Raw genomic sequence first — 13,014 nt, forward strand, 5'->3', positions numbered from 1 at the left:
TCAACATACTTCGCAATGGAATGCACTTATGCACTCAAAGTGTAAGTATGGAAGTACGCGAATTGAAACACAGCCCAGGACAATGAGAGCGGAAGTGACGACGGGGATTGTGAACACACAACGAGTCAACAACGCCATCCATCCACGCCAAGTGTATTTTGTTTTTGTAAAGAACATCCTAGAGGGAAGAGAATTCCCCCACTGGAGTGTTTTTTTGCTTAAAAGAGGCGGTTGATAAATATGTTGCAGTTTAGATTGATACCCCTCTCACACACGTAGCCATGAACAAATGAATTCGCGGGGTATTACATTTAAATTCCATAAAGGAGAACGAGTCCTGTGCTTCGAACCAGATCCATCCAAGGCTAAAGTGTTGTATGACGCAAAGGTAACCATGTTCATCTTTGAGTAGTGATTTTATAGCAAAGAACATCTGATTGAAACTACCTTAAGCACAAGTTTCTTTGCACGCGAAGTTACGTCGAAGTATTCTGGCTTTGCTAGCTCTAGCTAACGACTTCCGGTTAGCATTCACTGTGTACAGGTCGTCGTGTTTAAAGTATTTTCCTCTTAGAGGTATTAGTAGTGTGCAGCTGTAAAGACCATTATCTTAAAATACAACATCTATTTCCTAACGCGATTACCGCGATGGTACACGGACAGCTTGCTAAGGTATTAGCAACTACCATTTGTAAGTCAAAACAATGACATTAATGTTTTGAAATGTATACTGTATACCCAGATGTGAATACGATAAGTGTCTATGCTAACTTGGTTAGACTTCTACAAACAAACCCTAAATCATTTGACTAAGTCCATTGCATTTGTTGCGTGTTTCATTGCAGGTCCTTGATGTATTGATAGGCAAAGATGAACATGGAAGACGAATCCCGAAGTACTTGATTCATTTTAACGGTTGGAGCCGAAGGTAATCACATCGCAGACGTGTACTAACACCATTGTTTGGTTTAATGTTGTGTATTTACAGGCCAACAACACATGGTGTAACCGTAACTGCTGTCAGTTTAATTCGATCGTTTTTGGATGTGTATGTGCAGCTGGGATCGCTGGGCGGCGGAGGACCATGTCCTAAGGGACACCAAGGAAAGCCGTAAATTGCAACGTAAACTGGCGCGCGAAGCTCTTGGTCGCATGTGAGTTGATAGGTCTCTCACATGAGGGCATATGGTTGATGATAAAGTGCTTGAAGTATGTGTCTCGTTTCCTTGTGGTAGGAAGAAAAAGGGATGGGCAAAGAGGCGGCGTCGTCATTCTGGTACTAAACCGTCTGCTAAGACCCTTCCTAAGGAGGATGACAGTGATGACACATGTGAGGAGTCTCTCGTTAGGTTTGTCTGTCATTGCAAGTAATAATCCATTAATATTCTCCTGCATATTCTGTCAACAGGCTTGATTTCATCTTCTGGCAGCAGCGAGGGCGAGGACTCTGAAGCAGAATCTTCGAACAGCGGGGACAGCACCTTCTCTGAGGACGTCAACAAAATGGTGAACGATCCTCCATTGATAACTCCACTGGCCTGAGCTCAGCTCAAGCTCTTGCGCATGCTTGGGCGTAATAATCAGCACATTGCCTAGTCTAAATTAACAGAACAAATGAAAATAACGTAAATAAAGTCTTAACAGCTCCTGTGGTAGTAGGAAGTTATGGCACATGCAAGAAAGAGTGCAGGGGTTACAGGCAAAATAATGCTGTAAACATTCCTCACTTTGTCTGGTTGCACATATTTTTCAGTTATTCTAGCATGTGGTTCCCCGGAGAGCATTCGTTTTTTTTGTTTGTTTGTTTTTTGTCAAAATGTCTTTGTTGCAGAAGGTTGAGCCAGATATCAATGTCAAGAGGGAGAATGAGGACAAAATTGTCCATGTTGACATCGGTATCCCGGACATTCTCAAGAAGAAGTTGGAGGATGACTGCTTTTACATCAATAAAAGGAAGAAGGTATTTTGAAGATGTGATGCAGGGGAAAAGGAGGGTTCTTGAAATTCTTTAAATATTATGTTAGGGCTGTCAAAAATCACTCGATCAGAGAGGTAGCTAATATATCTCATTAATTACGTTACTTTTTTTGTGTAATTCATGCATGCGCACCGGAGCAAGCACGCCTCTCTGTTATGATGGCAGAAGGAAGCACGGGGGAGCATCCCCGCACAGTCTAGCTAACTTGATTGTGACCTGAACACATCAGCAGCAGTAGAATTCCAACGCCATATACTGTATGTACTGTATCTCCCACTCACACACACACCTAGTCCGTTCATCCTGGGCACGACACTTCCTCATTCTCATTACAAGAACACGAGATGCACTCAGGGACTCTCCGAACATCACAAAAAGGGCTGTATAAAGCATGAATGAAGTGTATATTCTTATCACTCACTTCCTAACTCTTAATTCGGATGTACAATTTGCTACAGTATGCTGGAAAATACACTGAAAACAAGGAAATTTACCTTAAATTGCGAGATGTCTTTGAACGCAGCCCCTCATTGCACATAACGTGTTTTAAAGAGTGATTCAAATGTTCTGCTGCTATTAAAGATACTATCCATCCATCCATTATCTATACTACTTCTCCTCATTAGGGTCGCGTGGGCATGCTGGAGCCTATCCCAGCTGACTTCGGGCGACAGGCGGGGTACACCCTGGACTGGTCGCCAGCCAATTGCAGGGCACATATAGACAAACAACCATTCACATTCACATTCACATTCACCAAACGTTCCAGTAAGATTGTAGATCCTTCATATCACGTCTTATGAATGCGTCTTCTGAATACCTTGTATTTGTAGTTTAGTTCATGTCGCAATTTTCATGTTTGATTTAAGCCACACACACACACACACACACACACACACACACACACACACACACACACACACCACGAAACAGGATGATTGTTAGTATATTTCTGAAAAACCTGATAGAGTGAAGCTGCGGCGTGGCAAGGGATTACTGTATAGGCTGTAGTGAAACATACAGACTCTTGTGTACTGCATAATAGCATATTATATTCCTTCATTCATTTTCTACCCCTTATCCTCTTTAAAAGCTTTTTTTTGTGTTTATGCTGTTGAGTGTGAAACTTTAAATTGTACCCCCTCCCTTTCCCTCCATTCCATCATGGTCTTTCCCCACATCCCCTTTCCAGTTGGTGATGGTTCCTTGTCAGATGAATGTTGTGCACATCTTGGAGTCATATGTGAAGCACTTTGCCATCAACAAGGCCTTCATGGCCAATGAGCGGTACAGGCGGCAACAGAATACGACACAGAGCAGCAGCCCTCAGCCTATCCCTCCAGAGAAGAAGTTAGTATGCTCAGAAGAAAAAAAAAAGCTATAAGCTATAAGCACTGAGTGTTAAGTCAGTTTTCTTTGAATTGAAGTGAGGAGTTGTGTAAGGAAATGGTGGATGGCCTGAGGATCACCTTTGACTTCACATTACCCATGATCCTTCTGTACCCGTGTGAGCAAGCTCAGTTCAAGAAGGTCAGCTCTTCTCGGCTTTTCTTGGCCATCAGTGAAGAATCCCCCTGCCCCAGCAAGTAAGTGGAAATGACTCAGGGTCTGTATACAGGGCTGCAGGATCGTCGTCATGTGAGGCATTTTGTCTGTCCTTTAAGTGCCCAGCGCGAACGCAGTCCGAGCCCGGTGGGCCACAACCCTCCCACGCCTCAATCAACCGACAGCCAACCCGCCCTGAGTGACATTTCCGCTACGACGCCCACCGCCCCCACCCCAAAGCGCCGCCGCCACCCCGACATGGACTGTATCTCATACCAGTCCCAGTCTCTGAGGCGCTCCACCAGGAACACACCCGGCGGGGAGCGCCCAGCTGAAGGGAGCAGCTGCGGTAGGAGCTTTTAGTGGAGGCTTTGTAGTGTTGATACTTGTGCATTTTTCTCAAAGTTAGCGCTTTTTGACAGGTGGAGGCAGTGCCACGGCGTCGCCACAGCTCAAACGCCGCTTGATCGACACCTCATCCCAGTCAAAGTTCATCCTCAACCTCGACAGAAGTCAGGGTCTTTTTTTAAAATAGTTTTTAACAAGATTTCTTTTACAAGTTTATGAAACCAGCAGCATTTTAAAACTGAATTGATTTGATTGTGTTGAACATAACATGTTTGGCCCAGTAGGTGGCGCAAGAACACTTTTGTTGCCATATTTCTCATCTCCCACTGCTGCTTATTAACTTTGTTGTCCCTGTAGAGGGTGGTGTCAGTTAAATTAAGTTTTGCTTTTGTTCGTGTCACTTGTTCTGTTTTGAGATGACCTCCAAAGGAATCTCTTATCCTCTTTGCACAGAAACTCCAGTGCACAGTGGCTCATCCTCCCCATTGCCCTTGACTCCAAGTAAAGAGAGAAGCGGACCTTTTCACGGCCTTGAGAGCCGGCGAAACAACGAGCTCAATGAGGTGACAAACCAGTGTGATGGTTTTAGAATGGATGGAATAGAACTTTTTTGTCAGTGCGCACATTGTACATTGAAATGAAAATGTATCCGCGTGAAGAGACACAATGTGTCGTGTAAAGGCTGACTTATGCTCCTGTGCATGGCTGACACTGGATGTGCGCTTCCAAAAAATTCTAACCTCACGTCAACGTCACCCGGGCCGCAGAGCTGTGATTGGACTGCTTTTTGTACATCATTTTTGTTTTTTCCCTCTCGTGGAAGTGCCATAAAGTCTGTCGCGACAAAAGAAACGGAGCATGTTGAAGGACCGTCTCAGCGAAAACTGTGTAAATATGAACGCCTATATAATACAGGAGCGTCCTGATAAGTTCTTTTGAAGTTTTATTGCCAAGCTTAACGTCAACAGTAGTGCTCAGTTCCAACACAGCTCACACACTCCCTCGTCTCCCAACATTCAACATTCACGGCGAGGTGCATTCATGAACATCAGAATTCACAATCATCAATGTTAGAACAGCAACAGGTGGTAACAATACATTAGTTTTATGTGAATGTTGTCTGTCTCAATTGTTTACTGCTTCACCAGAAGCTAGCTAGTGAAAGAGAGCAGAGACTTGTGGTTACTCGCTCTCAGGAAAACGCTGCCACTAGGGTTTTAGTGGAGAATTGCATGGTGAAATATAAACGAGTCAAGATGCCATAGTGACGTCCCTCTAGCATCCATCCATTTTCTTCCGCGTATCCGGGTCTGGGTTGCAGGGGCAGCAGTCTCAGTAGGGAAGTCCAAACTTCATGGTCCCCGGCCACCTCTTCCAGTTCCACCAGGAGGACCCCAAGGCGTTCCCAGGCCAGCTGTGAGACATAATCCCTCCAGCGTGTCATAGTCTGGCCCGGGGCCTTCTCCCGGCCAGGCATGCTCAGAACACCTCAACAGGGAGGCGGCCGGGAGGAATCCGGACTAGATGCCCGAGCCACCTCAACTGGCTCCTCTCGATGTGAAGGAGCAGCGGCTCTCCTTTTGAGCCCTTCCCGGGTGCCCCTCACCTTATCTCTTAGGGTGAGTCCAGCCACCCTACGGAGGGGACTCATTTCAGCCGCTTGTATCCGCGGTCTCGTTCTTTCAGTCGCGACCCAAAGCTCATGACCATAGGTGAGGGTGGGAACGTAGATAGACCAGTAAATTGAGCTTTGCCTTCCGGCTCAGCTCTCTCTTCACCACGACGGTCCGGTACAGCGACCGCATTATTGCAGAAGCTGCGTTGTGATGCTGTGAACAAGACCCCAAGATGCCTGCGGGGGTGCATTGTGTTGTGGGTGGCAGGGGGCTTGGCGACCTGGTTCTTCGGCAGCCAAATCTGGTTCCCTGTGGCATAAGTTAGCTTTTAAAGTAAGAACATGATATTTGGACTCTTTATTGACAACATTAGACTACCTTGTTGATGCAACAACTATTTGGTGTCACATGCTGCAAGACCCTTTCCTCCATCCCGTTTGTCAGGTCCTGAGTTGGAAGCTGACCCCTGATAACTATCCTTTGAATGACCAGCCTCCTCCACCTTCCTACCTGTATGGCGTGCAGCACCTTCTCCGGCTTTTTGGTTGGTTACTTCTTTTTTACATCATGAAGTGAATCCGTGCACTCATTCGATCCCAGATGCTTGACTGACATGTTTATCTCGTTCCCCTGCATCTTGTCTCATTTACTCATCCAGTGAAGCTTCCCGAGATCCTCGGAAAGATGCAGATCCCTGAAAGGAATCTCCGAGCTTTGGTCAAACATTTGGAGCTCTTTCTCAGGTGATAGATACTGCTATCAGGTGATGTAAACTGAATTACTGTACTGTTATTAGCTGACCCAAGGCAAGTGCTTCACAAGCCATAATGTAGGGAGGGAAAACATATTAAAAGGGAGCTCACATTATAAATGTGAGATGACCACTGGGACAAATGCATGCGAGAGCTTTTACAGTCATCCACTAAATAATAATAACCATAATTAATATTTCTGAACACAAAATTTGAATTCATCCTAAATGTGGTGTCTTTGAATGCAGCCCCTCATTGGTGATGATTGATTGACTGATTTGAACATTTCCTTTCACTTCAGTTTACATCACATATCACAATTCATAATTCCACATGTTCAAAGGGAGTACGAAGAAGCAGAGCTTCACGGTTCAAGTGTGATTCAAATGTTCTGTCTGTTAAGCAAATAGATTTTCAGACGTGTGTGGTATCTTGTAGCTTGATTTACATTTCTCTTGGCCGGTGGCACATTGTAGAAATCAAGTAAGCGAAAACAGACAAAAAATAAGGAAAAATAGAGCAAAAGGCATAATAGCTTAATAACACAAATGTTTATCTTTAGCTATTTCAATCCCAGACATTTTTCAAAAGACTATTTTCACTGATCTTTCAAGGCACACAGAATAGTGTTCTATGGCTATATCAACATGGAGCTTACCAAAAGAAACATTAGACACCTGTTTTTCATCAGGAAAAAAAGTTTGTACCTTTTTCCGTTCTTGAGTAATCAGAAGTAGAACGTTGGTATGTTTCAGGAAAATATCAGTTGCCTACAAGAAAAGGGAGGAAACAAGCTTTTTGTGAAGATACATTTCAAGCATGACTTTCACTTTGACAAATATTTTTTGCTTTTGTGACAGCTCGAATATCTAAACAACTCAACATTTTTTTTAAAACATCCAAATAATTTATTTACAAATATAACGCCATGAACAATTTACAGTTTTCATATTTGGATCTGAACTATATGAGTTGGAACCGTGTGTGTGTGTTTGTGTGTGTTATTTAGAAAGTTATAAATAGGTTTTCTATGCTCTAACATCAAAAATATTTGAAATCAATTATGGTTGGGTTTGGAACCAATTAACTGCGATGAATGAGGGATGACTGTACATATACGTAAATGTTGATGAGTACTCAGCCCTCCCGAAGAAATTTTGAGGGGTTAAGTGCAGTCATTCATGACATTTTTTCAGGGTTGGCAGGTCTGTTGTACTGAATTATTGCTTCTCACAAGTTTGAACTAGCAAAATTCACACTACACGACAATGACAGGTTGCCCTCCTTTCATTTTGTTTATGAAACAACCGGGGACTCCAGATGCAAAAAGCAGCAAATTTGAGAATCATCAGGAAATAATCAGTAAAGCAAAAAAAAAAAAAAAGCTTTGAAACATGACAAAAATGTCAAGGAGGAATAAGTAAATGAGAGCATGAGTGGTTGGTAGGGAGGGAGAGCTACAGCATGTGTTAGCGGGAGGGAGATGAGTGGGTGTTACACAAGCGCGGGAGTCTAATCTTTAAATCCTCCCGAGCGATCTTCAGTTGAGCCGCTCCCAAACCTAAGGGATTTGGTCCTCGGTCTCTAATCAAACTCATGCAGTACTGTTTTCGGCCACCACGTTGTGCTGTGGAGCACTACCGAAACCCACCAGGAATGGTGTCAAAAGATGGCACTGGTCCCCAATTGAACAATAAAGATGTTATATTAGAATGAATCAGACCGTTAAACGATGGCTGGTCTCAAAATAGCCAAAGCTTAAGCTGGCAGTAATATGCAACATGAAAGGATTACACCTCAAGCATGTAGCTCCTCATTTACAGGATGGGAGGACTCAAATGTAGCATTGTCATTATGAGATTGTCACAGTCGTCACATGAGACACTGTTTCTGACTGGGTTGCATCGCATTAGTGGTTCCACTTGGTAAGACTCCTCACTCACTGTCAAAAGATTGGGAGTTTTCAGAGTAAGTAAAGGCAGGACAAATTTCTGTTAAATCAAATGTTTGTTTTTTTTTGTTTGGGGGTTCCCGTTTCTTAAATAGGGGTGAGGTCGCATCTGCATTTGTCATCCTACCCTCATCGTTTGCTTGACTTGTCGTCGTCAAAGCGTTCTTCAGTTTCTTTCTGATAAGTATAATTTGTTTGCATTGAGATTAGGAGGAACGGTGGAGTTAAGATGAGATGGCAAGATTTAGAGGATTTGGCCGAGTAGCAGATACTAAGAAGATTCCAGATTAGTTTTCCCCGCAACTGATTAGATGGGAGGGAGGAGGGTTGGGGAAAGGGTGGGTTCATGCCGACTGGTAGTCGGTCATGTTCTGTCTTTCTTTGATGCATTGTGTGTTACGCTGCTGCCAGTTGTATGGACGGAAATGAGGAGGCTTTGTCTTTTGACATGTATACCTCCCAGATGGAGGGCATTGGGTCTGGGAATTCTGTGGAATGAGACATGTCGAGGAAAAAGGTTACCAAAGTTATTAGACTGCTGCTTATGAGATATTTCCATGTCCCTGCTGAATGTCAGCTGACAACAGGTCATGTTCAATATCTACAAATACCTCACTCCCTATTCTTCTCTTACCCCTTTCTGTCATGTAGGTTTCTGGCTGAGTTCCACGAGGATTTCTTTCCCGAGTCTGCTTACGTGTCCGCATCTGAGGCTCACTATAACATGAAGCAACCAAGGCCTACTTACTGAAGATGGTGAATGCTCTTTGCCCATCTTTTTCTTGTCTTCACACCAACACACTGTACCTTCTAAGCATGACTTTGGTTGTTGTACTTGTAGGAATAAAGAGTATTCAAGATTCAAGAGAGTTTTATTGTCATGTGCATAGTACAACAGCAGTTATACCATGCAATGAAAATCTTATTCTGTTCATTCTCCCAAGAAAAGAAAGAAAACAAATGAAAGAATAAGAACATAAGAAACATAAACATATATACCAATAAATTAAGCAACAACAACAGACGAGACATTAATACAAGTAAATAATACAAATAAATAAATAAATAAAGTGCTATGAGTGTGTGCGTGTGTTGCGTGCGGCGTGTGCGAGTGCTTCGTTGAGGAGCCTGATGGCCTGTGGGTAAAAGCTGTTTGCCAGCCTTGTGGTCCTGGACTTCAAATTCCTGTAGCGTCTGCCTGACGGTAGGAGTGTGAATAGTGAGTGTTGTGGATGTGTGCTGTCCTTGATGAGGTTGTGTGTTCTGCGTAGGACTCTAGATTTATAAATGTCTTGCAGTGAGGGGAGGGCTGCCCCAACAATGTTCTGTGAGGTCTTGATCACCCGCTGGAGTGCCTTCCTATCACGTGTTGTACAGTTACCGTACCAAACAGTGATGGAGGCGGTAAGGACACTTTCGATAGTGCATCTGTAGAAGCAACTCAGGATTGTGGTGGACATGCCAAATTTCCTCAGTCTTCTCAGGAAGTACAGTCTCCTTTGGGACTTCTTCATAATTTGTTGGGTGTTGTGAGACCAGGTGAGGTCCTCGCTGATGTGTGTGCCAAGGAACTTGAAGGTTTTCACCCTCTCCACCTCAGTCTCATCAATAAACAGGGGTCTATGCGGCTCCTTTTCCCTTGTTCTTGGGTCGATGATCATCTCTTTAGTCTTATCTGTATTGAGAAGGAGATTGTTATCACGACACCAAGCTATGAGGTCCGCCACCTCTCTTCTGTATGATGTTTCAATACCACCAGTGATCAGTCCGATGACTGTAGTGTCATCTGCAAATTTAATGATGCTGGTGTTGTTCTGGGAGGCCACGCAATCGTAGGTGAAGAGCGTGTAGAGGAGTGGACTCAGCACACACCCCTGTGGGGTCCCAGTGCTCACAATTCTTGAGCTGGATGTGCGGTTGTGGACTCTGACTGACTGGGGCCTGCCTGTGAGAAAGTTAAACACCCAGTTACAGAGGGAGGGAGACAGGCCAAGTGTGAGGAGCTTATCTGTGAGTTTGTGGGGGCTGACTGTATTGAATGCAGAGCTATAGTCTATAAATAGCATTCTGACATATGTGTCCTGGCCTTGTAGGTGAGAAAGGGCTGTGTGGATGGCAGTGTTGACTGCATCATCTGTGGACCGGTTCTGGCGATATGCAAACTGTAGAGGGTCCACGGTTGCCGCCGGGATGCTCTTTTTGATGTGTATCTACCTTCCTTGTAATTTAAATTGCCTTTGTTGAGCTTGCTGCTCAACTGTGTGCTGTATTTGCCAGGTTTATCATGCAGTGATCCTCTGAAGTTCTTCAGCTTGTCAGCAAAATATTGGTGCATGTGGCTATTACACCTTCAGGAAGTGAAAATATAAGCAAGATTATAGAGGTTGCTACCCTATGCATATGTAACAGCTTCCACTAAATTATTTTTATCTGGGGGAATTTATGTTTGAGAAAAGCATGAGGTGAGAGGCCTGGGTTACTGTGTGTTTGTCCATAGCCATTAGTGTTTCAAGTTGTTCCACACCAAACCCATCCAGATGGACATTGCTTTGTGCACTGGGGCAAAGAAAGAAAGAAAGAAAAACACAAGAAAGAATAAGAACATAAGAAACAAACATATATACCAATAAATTAAGCAACAACAACAGAAGAGACATTAATACAAATAAATATACAAATAAATAAATAAAGCGCTATGAGTGTGTGTTGCGTGCGGCGTGTGTGAGTGCTTCGTTGAGAAGCCTGATGGCCTGTAGGTAAAAGCTGTTTGCCAGCCTTGTGGTCCTGGACTTCAAACTCCTGTAGCGTCTGCCTGACGGTAGGAGTGTGAATAATGAGTGTTGTGGATGTGTGCTGTCCTTGATGAGGTTGGACTCTAGTTTTATAAATGTCTTGCAGTGAGGGGAGGGCTGCCCCAACAATGTTCTGTGAGGTCTTGATCACCCGCTGGAGTGCCTTCCTATCACGTGTTGTACAGTTACCGTACCAAACAGTGATGGAGGCGGTAAACATATTGTTCCTGCTGTTGTCGTCCTCGTCCTACTGCTTGAACTGAAGATTCATTTAGCCGGTTAGCAAGCAGCTCCCATAGTTAGCTAGTTTGCTAGTGACTTATTGACCACAACAGGAAACGGCACGAAGGAGGTTGGCTGTAGACTATTGTCAATCAATCAGGACACAGAACACAATGTTGTGGCTCGATAGTTAGCCGACTATTGTCTACTGTGGTTTCCTAATACGCCCGTCCTTGTGCCTATGCCTTTTGTTTGTACTTCTAACGTTAGTTTTACCTTTTAGGTGTGCCGTAAAACAATTGCTTTGGTTACTTTGGGTACCACCGTCATCATTCCAGTTCATATAAATGTTCTTCCAAATCAACAGTTGCACCTTTTGTAGCAGTGAATATGTAGCTGCAACCCCAGGCATCACCCTTCACAGATGACCACCCAATTATTTAAAAGAAAAAAGATTTTTTTTGTCAGTGTTATGGCTCATGATATAGCCTCTGACCCCTGTGCACTGCATGCAATGTTGGGCATTGCTTGAATTGAATGAGTCGGGTGCGATTCCAGTTCATAACGATTCTGATTCTTACAAGCAACAGGGTCATAAAAGTCTGCATGGTTTAAATGACGGCGCTAATCAGTTATTTTTGGATGAAACTTAATGACTTTATGATTTTTGTAATTACAGAATATGAATGTTAAAGTTAAGTTTTAAATATCAAGCCGTTGAACTTGAATATAAATGTAATGAAGTTTCTTTCCACAACAGTACACTTTTACAAAAGAGGCTTTTGGAAGCCTCATGTGTGAGTGGTTATGCATTGATAAGTGCTGCATGGGCTTAGGCAGCAAGGGCAGGATGTTACGCATACCCAGAGAGGTTCTATGGAAGGTGAAGTGTGGAGGGGGAAAGGGAGCCTCCAGCAGCCTGTGAATGGAGCCTGGAGGCCAGCCAACAAGGTTTTGGGGGTGGTATGTAGAGCCCAGCCAGAACGGCTAGGTGTTCTGCTTGGAGCACACCCAGCGAGGCACCATGAAAGGGGTTTCTTGCAGGCCGGAAATGGTGCATACAGACCTGGTAAAAACAGCTCAATGGAAGACAGGGACGTTTAGCAGGGGAAGGACGTTCATGCAACCCGGAAATGGTGTTTGTGAATCCCAGCCATAACGGTGGCTATTTCTTCCATTCGGTGGACTGGGCAATGAAACTAGGAATCTAAATGTTAAATGTAAACAATCCCAGGAAATTTGCAACATTTAGCCTGGTTCCCATCGATGCTCAAATATAGTCATGGCCATGGTGTTCATTTTCAACATGCATAGCAAAATTACATTAAGGATCCAGATTTGGGTTAACAGCAAACTCACTGTATACTGTCAAAATTGTCCGAAAAATTTCCCTAAGTGTAACCTTTGGGTTAGGTCTACTGTTACACTGCCTGACATGTCATTGTCTTTACAGTATCTGCAGTTAGCAGGTGTCTTCCATTAGTACTGCAAACCTGTCCTATCATTTCTGGGTTCTAATGGACTTTGGCGGTAAGCCCCAATGTTATTTGGAGTGGATCAGATACTTGTAATGAACTGCTTATCACTGCAACCCAAGACGACACTCTCTTGCCTGTAGCTATCATGTAGCCACAGACCACTAACCTAAGCTTCTCATTGCATTTCCAATCGATTTCTCATCTGCGAAACATCTCTATCATTTGCCACATGATTCAATTGTAGAGTGGCTGTAATGAGATGTGAGCACCTTGTAAGTGCTGGTGCCTCCACTTTCCTCCTAGTTGTGCCTTTTCTGTCTGTAACACTCATC

General features: G+C 43.8%; 1 protein-coding gene across 4 annotated transcripts; it reads left to right on the forward strand.

The window, feature by feature from the left end:
* The first annotated feature begins 88 nt into the window (after positions 1–88).
* On the forward strand, positions 89–9,055 carry LOC129192092 (male-specific lethal 3 homolog). Of its 4 annotated transcripts, none has more exons than XM_054795641.1 (14): positions 89–388; positions 846–928; positions 1,059–1,154; positions 1,236–1,330; positions 1,409–1,506; positions 1,835–1,960; positions 3,171–3,328; positions 3,406–3,564; positions 3,643–3,872; positions 3,946–4,035; positions 4,325–4,434; positions 5,932–6,031; positions 6,146–6,230; positions 8,842–9,055. In XM_054795641.1, the coding sequence occupies exons 1-14, from the start codon at positions 290–292 to the stop codon at positions 8,939–8,941; spliced, it is 1,629 nt and encodes a 542-aa protein (XP_054651616.1). In that variant the 5' UTR covers positions 89–289; the 3' UTR covers positions 8,942–9,055. The 4 variants fall into 4 exon arrangements, with proteins under 4 accessions (XP_054651616.1, XP_054651607.1, XP_054651624.1 ...); XM_054795632.1 differs by having other exon boundaries at positions 91–388; positions 1,832–1,960; XM_054795649.1 differs by lacking the exon at positions 89–388 and adding an exon at positions 526–672 and having other exon boundaries at positions 1,832–1,960.
* The last annotated feature ends 3,959 nt before the right edge of the window (positions 9,056–13,014 follow it).

This window comes from Dunckerocampus dactyliophorus, chromosome 1, assembly GCF_027744805.1.
Source record: "Dunckerocampus dactyliophorus isolate RoL2022-P2 chromosome 1, RoL_Ddac_1.1, whole genome shotgun sequence".
NCBI lineage: Eukaryota > Metazoa > Chordata > Actinopteri > Syngnathiformes > Syngnathidae > Dunckerocampus > Dunckerocampus dactyliophorus.

What these genes read in the sequence shown, in the direction of transcription:
- LOC129192092 (XM_054795632.1), top strand. Translation starts at nt 290, where the DNA reads ATGAATTCGCGGGGTATTACATTTAAATTCCATAAAGGAGAACGAGTC. An exon ending in CTGAGGACGTCAACAAAATG is followed by an intron (nt 1,507 to 1,831) that starts GTGAACGATCCT and finishes TCTTTGTTGCAG; the next exon opens with AAGGTTGAGCCAGATATCAA. An exon ending in CATCCTCAACCTCGACAGAA is followed by an intron (nt 4,036 to 4,324) that starts GTCAGGGTCTTT and finishes CTCTTTGCACAG; the next exon opens with AAACTCCAGTGCACAGTGGC.